This window comes from Marmota monax, unplaced genomic scaffold, assembly GCF_021218885.2.
Source record: "Marmota monax isolate L192 unplaced genomic scaffold, Marmota_monax_Labrador192_F-V1.1 WCK01_AAM20220418_F8-fsc00313, whole genome shotgun sequence".
Classification (NCBI taxonomy): Eukaryota; Metazoa; Chordata; class Mammalia; order Rodentia; family Sciuridae; genus Marmota; species Marmota monax.
This window is the reverse complement of record NW_026695173.1, coordinates 832,132-855,278: the sequence shown is the minus strand read 5'-3', so window position 1 is coordinate 855,278 and position 23,147 is coordinate 832,132. Positions and strand designations below refer to the sequence as shown.

Here is a 23,147-nt window from a genome sequence, read left to right as displayed (position 1 = left end):
ACCATAATTTTCTCAAGACACAACTACTGTACTGGTCTGTTTACAATTCCTGTAGGGCAATTGAGTACTAAAAAGTAGAGAATTGGATCATCTTTTTTCAAATTAAATCATCTGATTCTTATCTCCATTGCAACATGGAATCAATGTCCTTTGGATAACGAGATTGAATTTACCTAGCAAGGATTGTAATTTCTCCTCTTGCTTTCTGTTTTCTTAGTACATAGAATTTAAAGTCCTCAGGTGTAGTTTAAATTTTACTTGGAATCTTGTTAGGCATCCTGTTGGAAAAGTGTCTACTTAAAAAAATAGGATTTCTAAAACTGGAGTATGCAGAGGAATGGTTTAAGAAAATATAATTGCCAAGTGGGTTAATGGGAGTGATCATAAGTGAAGACTCTTCAACTTTGACACCCTATTCCTGGATCTATGTGGTCTTATCTCTTGGTAGCACAACTTGATATAATGATGTGAAATTTAAGAAGTATTAGCAACCCCATCACCTGTTCTAGAATTCTACCAGGGCAGCAGATTTTTGTTTATTTTGTTATTCATAGATCAATAGTAATATCTTTATTTTCATTAAGTGTGGTCTGATTCAATTTTAGGCATGATCTATTGGCACTTTATTAGTGATGCTTGCTTAGCATTTATTGTCTGTAAAAGCAAAATGTAAAAAAAAAATGTTTGGGTTTTTCTGGTTAAAATTATTTCTGGGTTAAAAGAGGTCCACTTGTTAATTTATTATGAAAGAATGATGAAAAGAATGATGCTGTGTCAAGAACCTAGAGATAGACCCCTCCTCCTAGCTGGCTGGAAATTTGGAAGAAGCATTTGATAGCTAAAATGCAGTGACTGGAAACCACTATGGTACTCAGTCCTCATTCATCCTGGGCATCATCCAAGGCTGGATAAAAACAATGAGGCAAGTAAAGTTGTCAACTTGGTTGTCTACTAGAATGTCCATGATGTATGTGCTTTGGTATGTGATAGCATGAAATTGCATGATATTTACAACGCATTTTCTTGCTCAGAGATCCATCCTGATTACTGTATCCCCCAAATTTTAGTCTTCAAAAGTTTCTCCTAGACCCTTGACCAAGTCTTTATTTCTTCCTATTAGTTTATGTACCATTTTACCTGAGGTAACTTCTTCTTCCACGTGAAATTAAGGATGAAGTATGCTGCCAAGTATTCTACTTTTTGGAAAAAAGTTTTTTTTCATTTTTTATTTTTCAAGGCTATACCTAAAAGATACTGTGCAATGGCATTATTTTATTTCAGTTTACTTCTAAATGAAGCTAACTCATACTCATTTCTAGTAACATGTTGATAAAGGTTGGCAAATTTCCTCTTCTATCTGATTAAAAAGAGGGACCATTTTCCAAAGAAAAAATGAATAGGTGTTGTATCACTTCTTTGCTTTGAAATTCATTGGGGTTTTCTGAAAAAGAGTATAATATCAGTGACTGTCTTCTTGGTTAGTTATTTGCTTAGTTATTGGTCACACTCTACAATTGTGACCTCAGGGGAAATGCCAAGGAAGATAGAGAGTAAAATAAGTAGAAGCTATCAATTGATTATACTTTTGTAACTTAAGTAAGGTTTTTGAAATACTATATGAATTGCATATTTCTCTGCCTTCCATTTAAAATCAAAATATAAAATTCATCTTTATTTTTATGTATCACCAATAAACTTCTAAAAATAAAACTTACACCTATTTTTTATAATCCTGTTCATGATTTCTCTATTTTCTTGATAATATAATTTTTTATTACTGATATTAATTTAATAATCTATATAATTTCCTGATTTACAAACACTTATTGATTTTTCTCTCTTTTTAGTTATAGTTGGCCTCCAGTAACAAACGGAAAGACCCTTTCCTGCTGGGTCCTCCCAGCCCTTCTCCAGCCTCTCAGCTTCCCAGACCCTCATGCAGTTGGTTGTAAATTCTTCCAGAAGCTATTTTACTGTCTACTTTTCAAGACTAAAAAAAATCAAAAATTTTAAAAAATAGTTTAAATAGCAAAATGTGGATGAAGAAAGCAGCAACATGTTTTTTGGTAATTAGGCTTTTTAAATATTTTTAATATGTGTCTGTATTTAATGTGGGTGAGCCACTGATACTTCATCAAAACAACAGTTTCTGTGCTGAGTTCAGGTGACCAAGAAATAGCCACACCCTCAGAACAAAATAAAACACATACAAAACAACAACAACAACAAGAACAATGAAAAAAAAAAACAACAACAAAGAATCATCTTTAACTTTTTATATGATGTTTCAGATCCCCATAATTTTTCACACAAGATTTTGTGTTCAGTTGAATTTTAACTTCTTTTTGTATTTGAAAAGAGTGGGACTATTGAACTTGAAACCTTTTATTGTAAGCATCTTGGTTGTTTCTGGTGAGGTTAAATGGGTGAGAGGGTGAAGGGAAAGTCAGGGATTCTTTCCTATCATAACATGAAGTTTCCCCCACAGTCTGCTCTCAGGTGCCAGACTTCAAATTTTTCTTACAGTGGTATGCTTTGATTATTTTTACTTCCCCTTTGCCCATAAGTTTTAACTGCATTTTATCAAACTGCACTTATTAAGAACAATTTTCAAAATATAGTTATAGTTCACTTCACCAGTCTGAACTTATTTTTTATGGTTTAACTCACCTGCTATGCCTGTTTTTGGTGTCTGAAAAACAGACATATTATTTTCCATATTTTATCCAGTTTCCTACATGTATATACTGGAAAGAAGATCAGGTCTGGAAATATTCCATTTTGATTGAATGCTATAATCAAGAAAATAAAATTTAAATATGATAAATATATGTCCAGAATTTCTCAAGTAGCTATGCTTAAAAAAAAGAGAATTTTCTGCAAAGAAAAAAAAATATTCAGCTTTAAAAAGCAAGAATAGGACCCAAGTATTTATCACTAATGATGAATTATAGATGGTAAATACAGAATAACCTCATGAATTAAAGGAAAACTTGTATTCAACCTAGTATTCTAAACTGAAATAGACTGTCCTTTAAATGATAAATAAAAATAGATTTTCATAAATGATAACATTTTAAAAAGCTGTTTTTTTGTTCCTCATTTCAAAGAGAGTTACTCAATATAGAAGAAAAATAAAACAAAGGGAGCAGAGTTTGTGGACAGAAATAGTGGTGCTAACTACAGAGCTCAAGAAAGTTATTCTGATTCTGCAGTAGATCTTAAAAATAGTTTTGTTAGCATACCTCAGTTCTACCATTAAAATGATGGTTTAATAGAAATGTTAGCTAGAGAGTACTCAAGTGATTGAATGTAGCAAGTGTTAGAAGATTCTAGTGATCTATTTCCTCACCACACAAAAAAAATTAATTAGACAATACAGAAAAAAAAACAAAGTGATGAAAAGAAAGTAAAAACCCACTAAACACAAATGATGGAAAGTAAAGTTCTGAATTGAAACACAGTAAAATGTGCACTTTTTGTAACATTTGATGGGACAGAAGAAAGTAGTATTGATTGTTCTTGATGGGAAGAACATCCCTCCATGAGCAGCATTCCTGTCCTGATATTGGATGTCAGAAAGGCTAATAAATTAGAGAAATAAATCATTCTTACTTCTGGTGTGTGTTTTGTGATGAAAAGTACCTTAAAGTCACATTTGTGAAAATGCTTATGGGTTTTTAACCTTCATAAATTTTCTGTAGACAAAGAATGCAACACATAATCATTTTTAAAAGAGAATAACTAATTGAGGAAGCATGAACACAGGGACTTGTAACTATTAAAAAATGAAGTGGGGTGTGGTGGTCTGTACAGATGCTGATAATCAGAAATAAAAAAGTGTCCAAAGTAGATTAAGCAGAAAATCACAGAACACATATCATAAATGATAATTAATTAAACACTAAATCCTTTTAATATTTGATTCATTAGGCCTGAAGAGAAAGAAGTGGCCCCATAAGATAAATTGGTTTTCCTCCCTCTCTCATTGCAATTATAAAAAAATAATGGGAACACCTAATACACTGTGAAGCGTCTTCTAGGTATATATTTCAAGATTGTGATCAATATAATCCGACAACTAGTACTAGGTATGGTTAACTTTAATGGCCTTTTAAAACTACATAGTTGCAGATAGAGTGTAGGCTTCTGATTTGGGTGTAAATTTTGGAAACTACTGTTTTATATGGCAGTGGGGACTGAACTCAGGGGTGCTTTATCACTCATATATATTCAAAATTCTTTGATATTTTATTTTGAGACTTGGTCTCACTTATTTACCAAGGCTGGCCTTGAAGTTGGGATCCTTCTGTCTCAGCCTGTATGATATTTGGGATTACAGGTATGTACCACCACATCAGACCTGAAAACTACCTATATTTTTTACATGCATCTTATAATCAAAACTATTTTAAATATTCCTGCCTTTTCTTTGATATAAAATATTCAATACTATCTTTCCAAATTGGTTTTCACCCTAATATTTTTTTTTCTTGAAAAGGCCAATATTCTTGTTGAGTAGTTATACTTTTTTTCTTACCATAACAAGATTTACTCATTAGATTCTATCCTGAGTTAGCAAGTCAATTTTATCCGTGTTTTAGAAAAACAAATTGCTGTAAATTGTTCTGGTAATGGTCTTAATAGAAGTACCATCCTCTTAGTTATCATCAAAAGAAAGATAGGAGAAAATTTAGTAAAGTCAAAAGCTAAGATCCAACAGTTGACCAGTTCTTGTTTAAACCAGATGTTTATGATTTGATTGTTTCTCTTTTAAATTTCTTCTTCTGATTACTCTGATGGCCTTTTCTATGATATTTAATAGTCAGCTTCATTTAAAAGCACTAGTTTATGTGAAAAGTGGATACTAAGGGAAATAAATATCTGGAACAAATTAATAGTACTCAATATGTTTCTTGTGATTACATACAGCTTCCTCTCACCATTCTGGGATTACAATTCATAGAGCTTTAAATGACTTCCATTCCTCACTATATTTCACTATCAGCACATGCAGAAATAATTTCTCAACTAATTTATATTAAATAAGTAGCAATTTAGAGAAAACCAGGTATAATTTACACCTCTGAAATTAAAAAAAAATATATGTGGAAGTTTGCCAAATAATACTTGGCATATTCAAAGAATAAAATGAAGAAATTTACCAGAATTGTTGCTTTCCGTTATGTGATAGGGCACAGTTTATTGTCATGTTGTTTCAAAAAGACATTAACAGTTTCCTTATGAAAAAATAGCTGTTATTCTTTAACACAAATTTTACTTGATATTTTTTTTTAATTTTTACCCATTTATCTTGCACACTGAGAAGGTATTTGCTGCAGTCAAACACAGTGAGACACTGAACAATCAATTGTATTTTCAACTAATGTTGTAAAATGCATCTCTGACACATTTGAAATTGTTTTCATTTTATATAATAGCATCATGCACATTCAGCATGAGAAGAGGTTGCTCATTAATTTTGGTATCAATAGTGGGTTAGGTACATTGAAAAGATGTTGAGAAAATTACATCTATAATGGTGGCATCTCCCAATTCTTTGTTTTCATCTTTCCTGTGGTGATTCTGCTGTTAATATTAGTATATTAACTTTAATTTGCATTCTCCATAGTTTCTTAATACATAAGACACGTAGAATTGAGTAAATCACATATAGCAAGTTTACTTCATAAACTGATATAAGACTCAATGAAAGACTTAAGCATTATTATTTTTTTATATAATTTTTTTATTCTTTTTTTTTAATATTTATTTTTTAGTTTTCGGCAGACACAACATCTTTGTTTGTATGTGGTGCTGAGGATCGAACCCGGGCCGCACGCATGCCAGGCGAGCGCGCTACCGCTTGAGCCACATCCCCAGCCCCAGACTTAAGCATTATTAAGGTACATTTTATCAAAATTCCATTATATCACAATGTGACATAGAGTATTAAAATTTTATATAGCTAAAGGTTTTTTTAACAATGAGTGATAGGCACCCTAAGCAAGTATGTAGTTCCAATTATTCATTTACTAAGCTTCATTCATTCATAATATAATAGTTGACAAAAACCACACATCAGATTGTCTGGTAGTGAAAAAATTGTTTGGTGAATTACTAACAATGCAGCATGCAATTTTTATTTATTATTGTTTCATCATACCTACATAGTAAGATTGTTATAATATTCAATAATTTGTAGCTAAAATCATGAAATACCACATACCATATTGTACAGATTATATAAATGCTATTATTATTTCTTCATCCTTTTCACAAATATTTATTGGGCATTTAATATATGCTAATTAGAAATAAGTTCATTATAATTTTTCAGATATTTCAAAAAAACTGCAAGACCTCATTTGAAAAGAGCACTATAGATTTCAGAAGTAACTACTGTTTCTCTAGTGAATAATGTGTATAGAAATCTGCTAAGGTCTTGAGGTATGCAAATATATATGAGATGCATCAGAGATAACATATGAAAAAACAGTACTATTTATCATGTTATATAAATAAAGTGAAATGTCATACCAAAGGTTAAAAAAAAAATAACTTTGGGGGAAAAAAAGCAAAAGGTTGCACTAGTATTTGAAATAAGGTAATAATAATTTTTACCATAATTAATTGTTTCTGAGTCTCATTTCACTCTTTAATTATCTATCCATTTTGTTAAGAACCCCTATAGGTGTTAAACTACATAAGGTACATATATTGTGGTGTGAGGTGTTATTGGAAATATTGGCATTCAGTGAATGATGCCATCAATTTTCTGTTCTGCAATATTAAAGAACTGTTTCAGATTTATTGCAATGGATAGTTTTGTTTAAATGTAATAGTAGTTTTTCAATGTAGAAATTACTAAGATAAATTTAGGTGTTCTCAAAAAGTCTGTAACAACCATATTTGATGAACTTTGTATCATAGTGTATAGGAAAACTTGCTTCCCTACCCCAAACTAGACATCATTAAATAACCTTGTGTAGTATCAGCACATACAAGTTTAGATGAGGACTTTTGCATCTTTTTTCCTTTTACTTCCCATCTACTAAATGGCTTATTTTTCATAAGCAAATTTCTATGCTTGTTCAACCTCTCACACATCTCAGAATTCACTAGGAGGGATCCCTGACAATCTAGAAACAAGCATATGTGAGATAGTGTATAGATTAATGTATGAAGAAGTTCAAGAAAATATTGATCTGGCCATGAGATGGTGTGGTAACTACATAGAAAGCTAAAAATTGAAATTGAAAGAAAGATAATACTCCTGAGAATTACTATGAATCATGTAGTATTTGGAAGCAGATAGTTTAAGTAGGAAGCTCTTGAGACTGATGTTCACTGCATCTTTCATATAAATATTTTCTCTGGTTTTGAGGGCCACAAGATTTTTTCCAGTAAACTTTTGGCTTGATATAGCATAATCATAAAGCCCAGAATTCTCTTTTTATTCCTAGGGCATGGTTTACTAAACATCCATTGAGGTTTTGCACAGAGTTTTCCCTTATTTTGATATACTTAGCCCATTAGTCTTGTCACATTCAAATTCATTCATTCTTCAAAAAGTAATTTAATTAAATCCCCTATTGTCTTTAAAATAAAATATCAACCTAAAATAATTTCTACACTCTAAAGCATTTTATAGTAGTATCTAGAATCTTTATAACTACTAAGAAATGGCATTTATGTCTCATTTTTACAATTGTCTCTCTCATATTACTTTCATTATGATTTGAGTATGTCCCCCAAATGCTCATGTGTTTGGAACTTAGTTTCAAAGGGAGAAAGTTGGAAAATAGTGGAATGTTTAAGTGAGATCTAGTAAGTTGTGGTCAGATTACTGGGGGAGATGCTCTTGGAAAGGGTTAATGTAACTTTCATGAGACACAGGAGAGTTTTTATTAAAGCCAGTTGTTACAAAAAGAGCAATTCTTCTTTATGAATTTCTGTGACTTCCTTTCTCATTATGTTCTCTCTACCTATCAAATGAGCCCTCACCATAATGCCATCTCATGTGTAGTGCAGGTGAAGGGGCTGTCACAGGAGCTGAGAAGATTCTGGTACAATGCACATAAATCTTCAGAACTTTGTACACAAAAAAATATTTTTAACTATTTATAAGTTGTAATTGGACACAATCCCTTTATTTTATTTATTTATTCATTTTTATGTTGTTCTGTGAATTGAACCCAGCTTCTTGCATGTGTCAGGTGAGCACTCTACCACTGAGCCACAACTCCAGCACCTCAGAAAATATTTTTATGCATTTATATCTCTTTTTATACATTGGCATGTATCTGGTATTTTTCTATAGCATTATAAAACAGACTAAAACAAACTTTGTGTCTTATTTCTAAAGAAGACAGGTGGGATTTTGCAATGTATTATCAAAAAATTCTGTAAAAGCTTTAGAATAAGAACTGTTATGCATTCACTGAGTGACCTTTTGTGAGTGATTAAATATTTTTGAGTCTAAGGCCTCTTACTATGAGAGTGAGTAGAACATCGAAGATCACATTTTAAAATCTCTAGTATAGTTTAGATGGTAATGGCTGAGCATTTATGATTCTTATTTTTTTATATTTCAAAGTGATATCTTGTAATTCTTATATTCCTAATGGTGCTTAGATTAATGCATTGCCATTTACTTTGGGACTTAAATATGTGGAATTTATTTTGTTTAGTAAAGCAAAATCAAGAGTGGTTCCTTAGAATATAGCAAATACTCTATGAGAATGTTTTTATTTTTAATGGGAAGAATTATCTCATTGCTACTGAACATAGAGGGAATTTACATCTTGATGACACCCATTAATCAGAAATGGTCTGAACTGACTAGATCAAAACCGTTAGAAAACCATGAATAAAGAGGCAGATTAAAAAAAAAAAAAAAAAAAAAGGTTTGTCTAGCACCATTTTGAGTCTCCTATTAGAGTACAAATTACAGTATTATTTTACTAGTGAAAGGACTCAAACACATGTAGCTGCATTTTAAGCCTCCTCTAATCACACAAGTCACCATCAATCATAATACCATTGTAGGAAGAGAAATGTAGATCTTCAAAAGCAGATAAATCAAATACAAAAAGTGCAATTTGCCTTATGCAAAAAAAAAGACCTCGTTATTTATGTCATACTTCTTTTAGCTCCCAGGTTCCATACCACTGGGCTCAAGATATTCGATCAGAAGAAAGTGGATTTGTTTTATGCTAGATTAGTTAAGAACGGATATATTTAGAACGTAGAGTAAACATATTTTGATTTGGGGTTCAGTTGTTTCAAGTATGATGGCTTGCCCAGGAAAAAATTCAGGAGATTTTGTCCACCATTTCACCCAAATTGTATGGAAAAATTATTATATTTTAAATTAAAAGTGGAAGCCACAAGCAATCTACAGCAGGTATTGAAATGTCATGATGAGACACCAAACTGCAGTAATTTTTCTCATGTTTTTTGTATCATTGATTGCTGTGGAATTTGATTTGAATGTTTGAAATATAAAAACTATATTTAAAAATAAACATTAAATATTATTTTTTATTTTAAGGTAATTTTAAGGCTCATAGCCAAATGTCATAATACACAGTATAATTACCTCATATTTTTTCTAATGTAATCCCAAGACAAAGGAGTTGAGATATATTTTTCTTGAAAAAAAATATTTTTACTAAGTAAAATTATGCTGTTCCATGTAAAATTATGTTGCTCCATGTATCATACTTTTCTATGCATTATATGTTTGGCCTTAAAATTAAAAGAAGTGAATGCCTTGATGGGGCTGCCAAAAGGTTTATATTATCTTGTCCTCATGAATATTGTGGCAGAATATATGGAGGATGAACCAGAAGATTTCTGAAATTGTGTATTTTTGTGGCTGGAAACTGTTGAAAGGTACATCATTGTTATTAATGAAAAAGACTGATTAAAAACAGCAATGTTCTTTAAGCTGTATGTAAGTGAACAAATTCTTTGGTAAGGGAAAATGCCCTGTGAAGCCAGGGATGGCTGAAATACATTATACTTAGACTCTGGTAATCTGAGTTCTTTTTTTTAAAAACCTCTAATTAGTAATTTTTTCTAGCTCAATAAATCTCTCTCTATTCCTTTTCTTGCTTTTAAAACCAGAGGAGCAATACATGTCTTTTTTAACTTTCTGGATTGTTTCCCAATTTGACTGCAATAAAATATGTAGAAAACTTTTGGAAAATACTACAAAGAATACAAATGGATTTGAATAATCTTTGCTTACTTTGTGACTCTTTTTTCTTTCAAATGCTGTTCTAACTAAAAGTGGGTAACTTATCTTTCTTCAATTACCTTTAACTGATTCTATGTCCATTTTTCCCAAACCATTTGGAAGCCACACTTCATCCACCATTGGTCTCTTGCTTAAATCTTTACAAGTTTTCATTTGTATATTGTTCTGTGTTGATCCAATTGATTTTAATTCTCATTTAGTATAGTTTCATGTATTGGTATAAATATGTCTATATTGGAGAGTGTACAATGTCCCCAGACCTTGTTATTAGGCATATGTTGTTGTAAACTGAGTTTTTCATGAATTATATAATGTTAATAAAATTGTGAATGATATTCAATATGCTTTTTGTATGGATTCTATGTATAAGAAGACTTTACCCTATTGTAGCTGGTTGCCAACATTTTATGATAATTAACTTAATCTTTACATACAACCTTCAGTTTACCTCTTACTACTTGGTCCATAGAAAATGAGACTATAAAACATAGCTCATTGATTATTTTGTCATAAGTATAAGGCCTCACTCAACCTTGTATCCACATCCATTTCTCTGATTCCTGCCCTGAAATAACACTACCTATAGAATAACAAAGATGTCAAAATTTACTAATGTACAAGAAAACACTGATTATTGACCTCATTAACAGAAAAAAAAAATGTTTCCAATGAGGCTGAAGTCTAGAAGGCCATTATGCACACACAAGAAAGATAAAGCTCTTCTCTCCCATAAGAGCTACCTTTAAGTTTGTGGAAATTCAGTCTATTCAAATCACTAGGAAATGTTAAAATGTTAAAATTTTAAAATTTATAATTCAAGATATGAAAATCTGGGGCTTATTTCCCTATATCTATATCCTTCTTATAACTCTTAATTTCACCATAAATACAAACAGAATAAATAATGATATGACTTATGCAAATTGTATTCCACATTAAGTTTGATTAAAATCTGTAGAAGTAGTAAGAGATGCTAGAATATTATTTACTCAATAGTATGTGTTACTGTCACATAGAACATTTAGACAAGTGGAACACTGTGATGTCTGTCATTTAACAACAGGATGCAATAAATGAGTGTTAACATATAAATAAATTCAGTCATAAAGACATATTGCATACATAAGGTAAATATAGGTAACAAATAATGCACTGTAAACCTGGCATGATGGTTCATGCTTGTAATCCAAGCAAATTGGGAAGCTGAGTAGTTTCAGAAGTTTAAATTCAGCCTCAGAAACTTAGTGTGGTTTCAAGCAACTTAGCAAGACAGTCTCAAAATTTGAAAAAGTGGAGGGAGGGCTTAGGAATGTGGCTCTGTGTTTAAAAATACCTAAATTTAAACTGAAATACAAAAAATACAGTTTAAAATGTTACAATTCAGTGTTAAACATCAAAAACATATTTCATATAATTCTTTTCTCAGTATTCAAAAGTGAAAATAGTAATTTTTTGATTTAGAAAAACAATTATATTCTTTCAAAGATGAGGTTTCTTCACTATGCATGTAGGATATTTATGACTGATATTTCTACAAAATAACTTGATAATGCTTAATAAATTTAAGCAAAAGTTAAAAGACAACTACTTATTTTCTATACTTAAATGAGTTCTGTATTTTAATGATCCTCATATACATACATCAAGCTGTAATATATAGATAATAACTTTACTATACTCTCACATTTGTCAAGTCATTTATTACAAATGTTTCATTGTTATATAAGGCATACATTTGGACAAAATCTGTTTAATGTTCACTACTAGTATGAGTTTTCAGATGTTCAAAGAATTTAAAATTTGAATAAGTTATGGAAATATTATTTAACCCTTTAGGATTTCTGGGCACAATGAATTCTCCAAAAATCAGCAGTGTTTAAGAAACATGTGGCTACAATTTTTTTCCCATTTGTATTGTCTCTAACCAGTATGTATCTACAGGTGTTGAGCATTGGTGAATAAATTTTAGAGGCATTGTCACATTGTCCATTTTCACATTTCAAAACTTTGTCTATGCTATGGTTATTGTGGAGAGGATTAAATGTTATCCCTTTCTTAGAGGAATAGTACAATTGTCTCATTTGTAGAGCTTCTCTCCAGTGTGTTTTCTCTGATGTCCAGTAATGTATGATAAATAATTTAAAATGTTTCTACATTCACTACATTTATATGTCTTCTTTCCAAAATAAAGAGCCTAGTGATGAAAAATAATTGATTTATTATTAAAAGCTTTGCTGAATTGTTTCAATTTGTAGGGGTTCTTTTCTGTATAAATTCTGTTGTTAATAAGGTTTAGTCTTTCTTTTTTAATGTTTATTTTTTAGTTATAGTTGGACACAATACCTTTATTTCACTTATTTATTTTTATGTGGTGCTGAGGATTGAACCCAGGATCTCACACATATGAGGCTAGCGCTCTACCACTGACCGAAAACCCCAGCCCAAAGGTTTAGTCTTTCTTTAAAAGTATGATCACTTTATTCACATTTCACCTTCACCAGGATGTCTTCTGCTGTGGTGAATAAAGTTTTATTTTTTATTAAGTTTTCCACATTATTCACATTTGTAGGTCTATTCTCCAGTGTGAGTTTTGTTGTGGTGAATAAGGCCTGTTTAATTGATAAAAGCTTTGCCACATTCCTTATATTTGTAAGGCTTCTCTCCAGTGTAAATTCTGCTGTGGCAAATAAGGTGTAATATTTGAGTAATAACTTTGTCACATACTTTGCATCTGTGGGGCTTCTCTCCAGTGTGAGTTCTCCTGTGTCAAATAGGTGTGATTTTTGACTGAGTGCTTTACCAAATTCTTTACACTTGAAGTCTTCTCTCTAGTGTGAGTTCTTCTGTGGCAAATAAAGCCTGCTTTTTTGAGTAAAAGCTTTTCCACATTATTTATATTTGAAGGGCTTCTCTCCAGTGAGTTCTGCTTTGGTGAATGAGGTCTGATTTTTGACGAAAAGCTTTGCCACATTCTTTACATTTTTAGGGCTTCTCTCCAGTGTGAGTTCTCCTGTGGCAAATAAGGTTTGATTTTTGAAGAAAAGATTTGCCACATTCTGTACATTTGTAGGGCTTTTCTCCAGTGTGGGTTCTGCTGTGGCAAATAAGGTATGATTTTTGATGAAAAGCTTTGCCACATTCTTTACATTTGTAGGGCTTCTCTCCAGTGTGGGTTCTGCTGTGGCAAATAAGGTATGATTTTTGATGAAAAGCTTTGCCACATTCTTTACATTTGTAGGGCTTCTCTCCAGTGTGGGTTCTGCTGTGGCAAATAAGGTTTGATTTTCGACTGAAAGCTTTGCCACATTCTTTATATTTGTAGGTCTTCTCTCCAGTGTGAGTTCTGGTGTGGCAAATAAAGTTTGATTTTCAACCAAAAGCTTTGCCACATTCTTTACATTTGTAGGGCTTCTCTCCAGTGTGATTTTTGCAGTGACAAATTAGGAGTGATTTTAGACTGAAAGCTTTACCACATTCTGTACATTTGTAGGCCTTCTCTCCATTATGGGTTCCTCTGTGGTAAATAAGACCTTGTTTTTTACTAAATTCTTTGCAACATTTTTTATATTTGTAGGGCTTCTCTCCAGTATGAATTCTCTGGTGGTGAACAAGGCCTGATATTTTATATGATTTCTGGTGTTCACACTCACTTGTAGTTTTCCATATTTTCATTTGTTGTAAATAGTCAAGATCACAACTTCTATATTTTGCACTTATCACTTCATGAAATATATGTTTTAGGCCCTTTTGTGGTGAATATTCTTGGGTATGATTAGGAGTCATGGCTTAAGTAAACAAAAATTAGAAAAAAAAACAATACCTATTAGACTGGGATAAATATATTTTGCATACATAACATGAAATTAAGGTAAAAAAAGTACATCAGGAGTGTAGCAGATTAGTAAGTCCAAAGTCACCATAAATCAAAAAATAATATATTAGTTCAATAAAAATTTACAGACAAAATTACCTTGAGAATATTAACCAAATTCTTGTAGAGACCAAGTATCCATTTGGAGTACATCATTTAGAAGAGTAATATAATAAAGTGTAGAAAAGTATATTATGTTTATCATTAACAGCCTTCTGTTCTGCATAAGATAGTATTGTGTATTTAGGAAATATCTACCAGCTACCTTCACTGTCAGTAGAATAAGAGAAATGTAAAACATATACAAACATTTCTAGCTTTTTCAAAGAGTGTCCACAAATGGTTTCTGTCTACCTTGACATAGAGACATGAAAATAACTAGTAGATTTTGAGTGATAATACCACAAATATTCAACAAGGGTAAAGAGACAATGGACTCTTAAAAAGAAATATGAACAAAAAATTTACTAAGAAATATACACATATATGTCTATAAAATTTTTCATAAACACATTTTAAAAGACTATAAAAACCTTGCATATCCTATGGCCATAATACTTGGATGAAGTCAACACATGACAATCAAGAAAAATAAATTGATTTTTATATTCTTACATTTGTGTGATATGAGAATTTTCTTTATTGATAAATACAACTATTTATTTATAAATATATCATGGTATTTTATACTATATATACAAGGTAAAATGACTAAATAGAATGAATTAACACAACCATTATTTCATTTAATTATCAATTTTGTTCTTACAAGCTATTGTATTTCTTCTACTAGTATTTATGAAGAACATAATACACTCACTATGTGGTAACATAAAACTCTTGACCCTATCATGCTCAATAAAATAAAAATATGGAGACTTTGACTACAATATCAACCTTACACAAAAGACAGTACCTGGTGAGCAAAATTTTACTCAATAAATTTCTGACTTCCACATGTGAATTAAATGCTCCTGCAACTTAATATCTGCCTCCCACCATTCACTTAATGCAACGTCCTGCATATATTCCTTATAACACATTAAAAGACAAAATATTTTATTATTAAATAATAATAGTATATAATTACATATTTTTATACATTTGATATTGATGGGCACACACAGTGAAACCCTAGCTTTAATACTGAAAAAAATGTTTGCACTAAACACAAAAGCAGAGGTATCTCTTCAATTTTGTGATTTAATTGTTCATAGATACATATTTAGTACTGGAAATTCTGGATCTTTAGGTCATCTAACTTTTAATGTTTCATGTGTAGTGCTTGAGATTACCCCCAAAATTCTATATCATGAACTACAACACAAGTCTTTTTAATATTGTTTGAGCCATGCTGTTTCTAAATTTCTGTGACTTCCCTCAAACATGAAGTACTTTTGCATGGCCTCCCAATTAGCAAATATTACAGGGAGGCAGCATTGTTCTTGCCTATTTTTATTTATTTAAAAGTTTTTATGCTTTTTTCCAAAAAAAAATGGACTATATAATCTACTGATGGCCCCTTTATGAACAAATAAAAATAGTACAGCAAATATAAACAAAGAGAAGCATGGCTTAATCCAAGTGACAAAAAAAGAAAAAAAAAAGACATTAAGAATTTAACATTAGGATACTGACAGTTATGAATTACTCAAAGAACACTAAATAACTATTTAAAGAAAGTTTAGAGAGTGAAATTGAAAAATACTAACATCAATAAGCATAATGTTTATGTGAATAATTCTTTAAGAAAAAATGACAGGGGCATTCCTAGTGTGCAAAGCTGAAATTCTACCAATATGGGAGAGGCTTATTAAGCAGTACCAAGTTTAAGACAAGTCTAAACAACTTGTAAACTACTGTAAAAACTAAAAGACTTATAGGATATATAAAGAGAAGTGGGAAGTGTAGGGTTGATAGTATAGTCAAAGACTATATATATATATATATATATATATATATATATATATATATATATATAGTATGAAAAGAATCCAAGCATGCCACAATAAAAAACAATGATCCAGAAATTAAATCACTAATCAAAATAGAAAAAATATTTTAAAATTACAAAATAGAATCATAATGATTTATTCACATAAAAATATTTATGATTACTAATGCATTATTGCAAAAAAAAGAAAAGAAAAAAATTACTAACAGCATTGAATCTAAAACAAGAAAATTTCAAGTCAGTTCCAGCAAACAGCATGGAAAGAAACCAAGCATGATCTGCTCCTGGAGGCCCTATTTGTTTAAAGATGGATAATGCCCCTGCCTTTACATCTCATCTTTTTGCACAATTTTTAATCAATAAGATAGAGTTTTAAATCATAAAATTTCTTATAATTCTTTTGGATGAGCTTTTGTTGAGTGAGAAAATTGTATCCTAATACTTTACTTTTAAAACAGAAACAAAGAAAGATCTAGCCTGTCTTATGTTAATATGCATTAAATTTTGTTTTATTTACAGTTAATGTGCTCAATATACAACAGAAAGTTAATATTCATAATTGGTCATCTGCATTGAATAGATATTTTATTCTCAAGAGGTTCCACCTGACCAGTATGACAAGATCCTATGTCTTTGATCATGTGGAGAAAAGCATAGAATGCTACGCTTATGCCAACATGTCCTGTTTGGACTCTATCTTCATGCATGAAAAATAGCAATTATAAATGTACATTAGGTACTTCACAACCTGATTCCTAAGTTTCATTTAGCCCTGGAAGAGAAGAGTCCATCCAAACAAGAGAATAATCATTCTCCTCAAAAGAGGAGAAACATTAAAAGAGGACCCCAAGATACTATAATTCTAGTTAATTGGAGGAATTTAAAACCATTAACAGCCTCAGCTCAAAAGGTGTTGGCTAAAATAGGGTTAGAATGTACTCTAGAAAACTTTGTTACAGCTTTGATTTCTAAACTCACACAAAACTCTGTAAATGCTTTTGTCTGGAATTATTATATACCTGCAAAAATGTCTCATGGTATTCAGTGTTGTCTTAGCAGAATAATGTGTCCTTACCATCCATATAGTATTTAATAGGTCACCATCCTGTGCAATTTATTCATAAATGGTCTATTCCTCTTGATAAAAACTGTGATGATTAAGTGAAGCTTCTCTCTAAGGCAGAATTTGACGCTTTGACATTCTCCTTAGTGGGTTTCCCTGAACTAGCTATACAGGCTTATAAAACTACTATAAAGCTCACCTATGCTATCATAAACAGTATTAGTCATGCCTCCATGGATGTAAATATGCTTAATGAAGAACCAAAAAAAAAAAAAAAAACATTGTAAAGCCATACTTGACAAAAATGCTGCAATTGATTGTCTGTTATTGTTACATCATAAAGGATATCAGAAGTTTAATAACATGTGTTCAATCAATTTAACTTCTAATAGTAATTTCATTTCAAAAGGCTTATATTACCTTAAAGATATCATCAATAAGTTTCATCAATATGATAGATTTTGGATTTGTTGGATTGGTTAACTTCATGTTTACTCAATTTCATCTGGGTCAAAAATATTCATATGTGGATGTTTACTGATGTTGGCACTGGCTACTGTCTATTCCTGCCCTATTTTTTGCCCCCACCATTATTAAGGAGATAAATAATATTATTTATTCAAAAGGCCTTGAAAAAGAGGGGAGATATTAGGTATTCCGACCTTGGAAATAGACAGGAAAGGGTCAGGGTGATGGTAACAGTCACCCTGAGTCCCACAATTCTAATGCCCAGCAGTTTCTACTTGAAGCAATTAAGACAACTATACAGGTGCACTATCTAGTTTCTGTGGTAATGTCCTTAGGGAGAAGGGGCTCTATTTTTGTATAATAACTGTACCTAATCTTTGTTAGATAGCACTTGGGGTTAAAGAAACACTGGCTTAGAATGTAGTCATGGTATCAGAAGCTATGTAATTTTGGGGTATTATATGTGCAGCTGTGAAGAGGGGTGGCCGTTTTTTGGTTTTTTTTTTTTCTTTTTTTCCTTTTCACTGTGTGTGTGTCTCTCTCTTCTGTTTGCTTCTTTAAGGGTTTCCTCACAAGAAGATTTGAAACAGATCATTCTGGCCCTAACAACAAAAGGTAAGTTTTGATGGATAATCTGAATGAACTGGGACATCACTAAAGAAGAAAGCAGAGAACAACAAGGAATTTAAAAATGTGATAAATATAGGGCAGTATATGTTCAATGATTACAATCAAAATAAATAAACCTAAGCTTCTGAAAATTTCTTCTGCTGAATAACAACTATTTCAACATTTTTTAATTTGGTATTCTCCTTGACATTACAATAGTTTTCATCACTAAATTATGCTAGGTACAACTTATCTAAAGTGAAGGATGTGTAACACACCAAGAAAGAGACAGATTAAAGAGTAAAATTTTATATATATATATATATATATATATATATATATATATATAGAGAGAGAGAGAGAGAGAGAGAGAGAGAGTAAAATATCTGTACTAAAAATACTCTTTTTCTTTGAAACAAAAATCTGAAACTCATCCTTATAGAGAAGTTCCCAGAAGATACTCTGCAACAGAAGTAAATTAAATAATAATTATAATTTAATAATTTTAAAGGGAAATTAAACTTACCCAGGAAAGCCAAGTTTCTATAGTTCTCTAGCATCACATCTCTATATAAATTTTTCTGAGCAGGCTGAAGGCATTCCCACTCCTCTTCAGTAAAATCAATGGCTATATCCCTAAATGTTAACCATTCCTAAAATAAGAATAGGTAAATAAATAACACATTTACCACATGAAAATTTGCACATTCTGTAATGTAATTGAAGTGGAAATGAGAGTTAGTAGACTATCATGTAGGTGGTGTTTTGGAACACAATGATACTATTATCTACGTCTGCAGAAAAAGTGTTTAAAGTTCAAAAAAAATGCACATACTCCAAATTTATGAAACACAATATAAAACTCAGGCATTATCACAAAAATATATATTTTGTAATTTTTTTATATAATGATCTAAATTATACATATTTTTCAGATGAGAAAATTATGGTAATTAAGAAAGGGAATCCTCAGATTTTTATTGTACAACCACTAATCAGAGATTTACTAAAATGTAAAATCTTATTTGTTATTTCTCTGATAGAGGTGGCTGTTCTGAATGTATAGTGATATCTCTAGTAATTCCAATACCAATGGTATAAGACAAATTTTGAAATGTAACAAGATAGACAGACCACTTAATGGAAATATTCAAGAGTTTATTTAATTTCAAATATTTTATTGGATTTATGTATGTTATTAATATAAAAAAGCAACAACAATCCTGTTTGAATCTTTCTTTTTATAACTTTAACATTTTTAACATACAAAATTATATATATATATATATATATATATATATATATATATATATATATACATACACAGAGAGAGAGAGAGAGAGAGAAACTGTGATCAATGTTTATATTGTATGATATTTATAGTAGAATGTACATATAGCTCTTCAAATAAATATGATTTTTTTTTATTTTATTGGTTCTTTCTAGTTCTACCTGACAGTAAAATCAATTTTATAGTATTATGCAAGCATGGGATATATCTTATCCTAATTAAAATTCTGTCCTTGTTGGTGGCTATGATGGTAGAATTCACTTAGAGATATATATCTTTTATATTTCTTTCCCCATCCCTTTTTATTTATTTATTTATTTATTCATTTATTTATTTTTTGTTTACCATTGTGCAATCTATTGATCTTCTTTTCTTACCCTTCCCCACTTTATGAGCTTTAGATTTCACATATCAGCAATAACTTTCAACTTTTGGTTTTAAAGAAATTGTTTTATATACTTAGCATAAAATCTCCAGATTCATCCATTTCCTTGCAAATGTCATAAAGTCAGTCTTCTTTATGGCTGATTCATAGATTATTGTGTACATAAACAACAGTTTTTTATCCTGTCATCATTGAATGGACCCATTCATTATTGAATGGTTGTTTTTATAGCTTAGCTACAGTGAATTGTGCTGCTATAAACATTAATGTGGTTGTGTCAATGTACTATGCTGATTTTATGTCCTTTGGACATATACAGTCCAAAAGTCATAAAAAAAAAGAAAACTGGGTAAAATTGTGGTTCCATTTCTTTAACAATATGCATACAGGTTATTATGTTTCACTTAGACCTTCATACAGCTGCAAAAATTGGAATTCATCTATACCTGAGATGAAAATAAAACATACAAAAATATTAGTAAGTCATAAAATGACTAGAATTTATTATCAAATCATCCACCCCAATGAAAAGTAAATTTTAAATAATGAAAGTATAGAAAGTCTTAAGAAAAAGAGCAAAATTAGAAACTATTAAAGATAAACATAACACAGAGTTACCAATACCAATATTGGTGCTTTTAAAAAGCAAATGAGTCAGGTCTAGTGATGGACAACTGTAGTTCCAGGGACTGAGGAGGATAAGAAAAAAGGAGCATAAATTCTAAGACAATATTATATATTGTCTTATATATATTGTATTGAGCAATGTAGTGAGGCACTTAGCAACTCAGCACTACTCTGTCTCTAAATAAAATATAAAAAAAATAAGGGCTGAGGATGTGGCTTCATTGTTAAGCACCCCTTGGTTCAATCTTCAGTACAAATAAAAAGAAAAGCAGATAAAATTTAAAAAAGCACTAGCAAATTTGAAAATTCAACAAATAAAAATTATATCAATTATACAGTATATAATTGCAAATATATGCATATATGATTTCTCACTTTATGGAAATACACTCTGGAAAATTTATACTAAGAATCTTCTACAATTTTCCAATTTTCTGAGTGCAATGACAGAATCTAACTGGTATTAACTAGTACATGGCTAAGATATTTGCTAGATCCATGGTTGGACATAAAGTCTGCTGCTGACCAAAATACCATGATGCCACATGATTGATGTTATGAAGTTAAATCAATCAGGGTAAACCTCATAATAAAATAAATGGTGGAACTACAGAAAAAACAACAAAAAAAACTCTTAAAACATCCTAGGATATTGGGAAAACAGTGTGATAATAAAATGAAAACTAAAAAGTAAATATTAAAAAATTCTCTCTCAGGGGAAGGGAAGATGGCGGCGAAGGGAGTGCATCACCCCCGTGTACCACGTCACTGTGCAGGGGAATGACGAGTTAGAAAGGCTAAAACCTATCTTGTTAGGAATTTCCAGCAAAATTGGGGTGCTCCAAAACCTAGAGGAAGGATTTCCATCGCACGAGGATCAGCTACCGGGGCTCAAACACAAGAGATTTGTCCGCACAGAGGGTCACGCTGCTTATTCAGCAAATCACTCCGTGGCTAGAGTCTGCGGCACACGCTGGGAAACGATGAGATAGAAACACAAAGATACAGCGCTGTGGATTCTGCGGCCTCCTGCCAGCTGTGCAGTCACTGTGCTCAGTGCTGAATTCTGGGTTTGAGACAGGGAGGGAAGTGGTACAATTTGGTTCTCCACACAGGTCAGAACACAGAGGAAGGCAGCGGACACCATCTTGGAGAACTGACATCACCATCCCTGTTTTCAACTGATTGCAGCTCATTCAGCTACAGAACAGGTAATTTCAGGGTACCATTCGCCTGCGTCTCGCAGACAAATGACTCAGGCTCAGTGCTAAAGAACCAGTGGAAACTGCTTCTTGGAAACTGCTCCTATCACAACATACACCGAGCACGGAGCAGCCAAATCCCGGCTCCCAGAACTGCTCTGGCCCAGGGCTAAAGAACCCGCGGAAACTGCTTCTCGGTCCGGGTGCTGCTGAATACTTTGGAGGTAAATACCAACCGAGCCTTCATAGGCAGTGGCAATAGGATTGAGACGGGGCTTGTGAGGGCCGATCAGGACCCACCCTTTGCTTTAGTCACCCGGCAAAGGGAACGAAATGCTGCCATTCACATGGGATACCAACATGGCAGAGATCTGATGTCATCAGAAAGCGGTGGAGGAGATAATTTCATAGATACCAGTGGCGACAGAAACAGATGGTCTCCTGGTAAAGAAAGTGAGTCACAAACACCCGAGTCTCTCTCATGTTGTCATCAAGCCAGAGGGGCAGAGCAGAGCCGCCGCCCATGGCTGGAACAGGCCCAGCGACCCGCCAGCATGGTAGTCACGTCACCCCAATTGGAGTAGGGGCCGAGCAGAGCCGCCGCCCACGGGCAGAACAGGCCCAGCGACAAACCGGCATGCTAGACACATCACCTCAATTGGAGCAAGGGCAGAGCAGAGCCGGCACCCGCACCTGCAAAGTAGGTAGACCTGCTACTGACTGGCAGAACAGGCCCAGGGGTCTGCAGGGGTGGCAGACACATCAAACCAATTGGAGGAGGGGCAGAGCAGAGCCGCCGGCCGCACCTACAAGATAGGCAGACCTGCGACCGACTGGCAGAATAAGCCCAGCAGCCCGTCAGCGTGGTAGACAGATCACACCAATTGGAGGAGGAGCACCGCCACCGCCCGACCCTGCAAGGGAGACTTTTCAACTATACAAGAGCAATATAAATATATAGGGGGGAAATTTCAATAACACAACAGTTTCACCAAGCAGAAAGAAATGTGAGCAGTATGAAAAGACAAGGAAGAAAAGGACCACAAGCAATGTAAGTCAACTCAACTTTAGAAGTGGTAATAGCTGTAGCAGATGGAATGTCAGATAAAGAATTCAAGATATACATGCTTCAGATGATCTGGAGTATCAAGGAAGACATTAGACAGCAAAATCAGACAATGAAAGATCACTTCAACAATGAATTACATAAACAAATCCAAGAAGCAAAAGATCAACTATACAGGGAGATAGAGGTTATAAAAAACAAACAAACAGAAATCCTAGAAATGCAGGAAGCAATAAATCAACTTAAAAACTCAATTGAGAATACTACCAGCAGAGTAGAACACTTAGAAGATAGAACATCAGACAATGAAGACAAAGTATTTCAACTTGAAAAGAACATAGACA

The 23,147-nt window shown here is 32.3% G+C and overlaps 1 protein-coding gene across 1 annotated transcript in view; it reads right to left on the bottom strand.

Annotated features, from left to right (window-relative positions):
* Positions 1-11,947: 11,947 nt before the first annotated feature.
* Positions 11,948-23,147, bottom strand: part of LOC124081878 (zinc finger protein 626-like) — a 47,020-nt gene continuing 35,820 nt past the window's right edge. Inside the window, exons 3-4 of the mRNA XM_046428241.2 lie at positions 18,759-18,885; positions 11,948-14,052 (exon numbers count right to left, since the gene is read on the bottom strand). Of these exons, the coding sequence (XP_046284197.1) occupies positions 13,637-14,052; positions 18,759-18,885 (543 nt within the window). The 3' untranslated portion in view covers positions 11,948-13,636. The remainder of the gene's footprint in view (positions 14,053-18,758; positions 18,886-23,147) is intronic.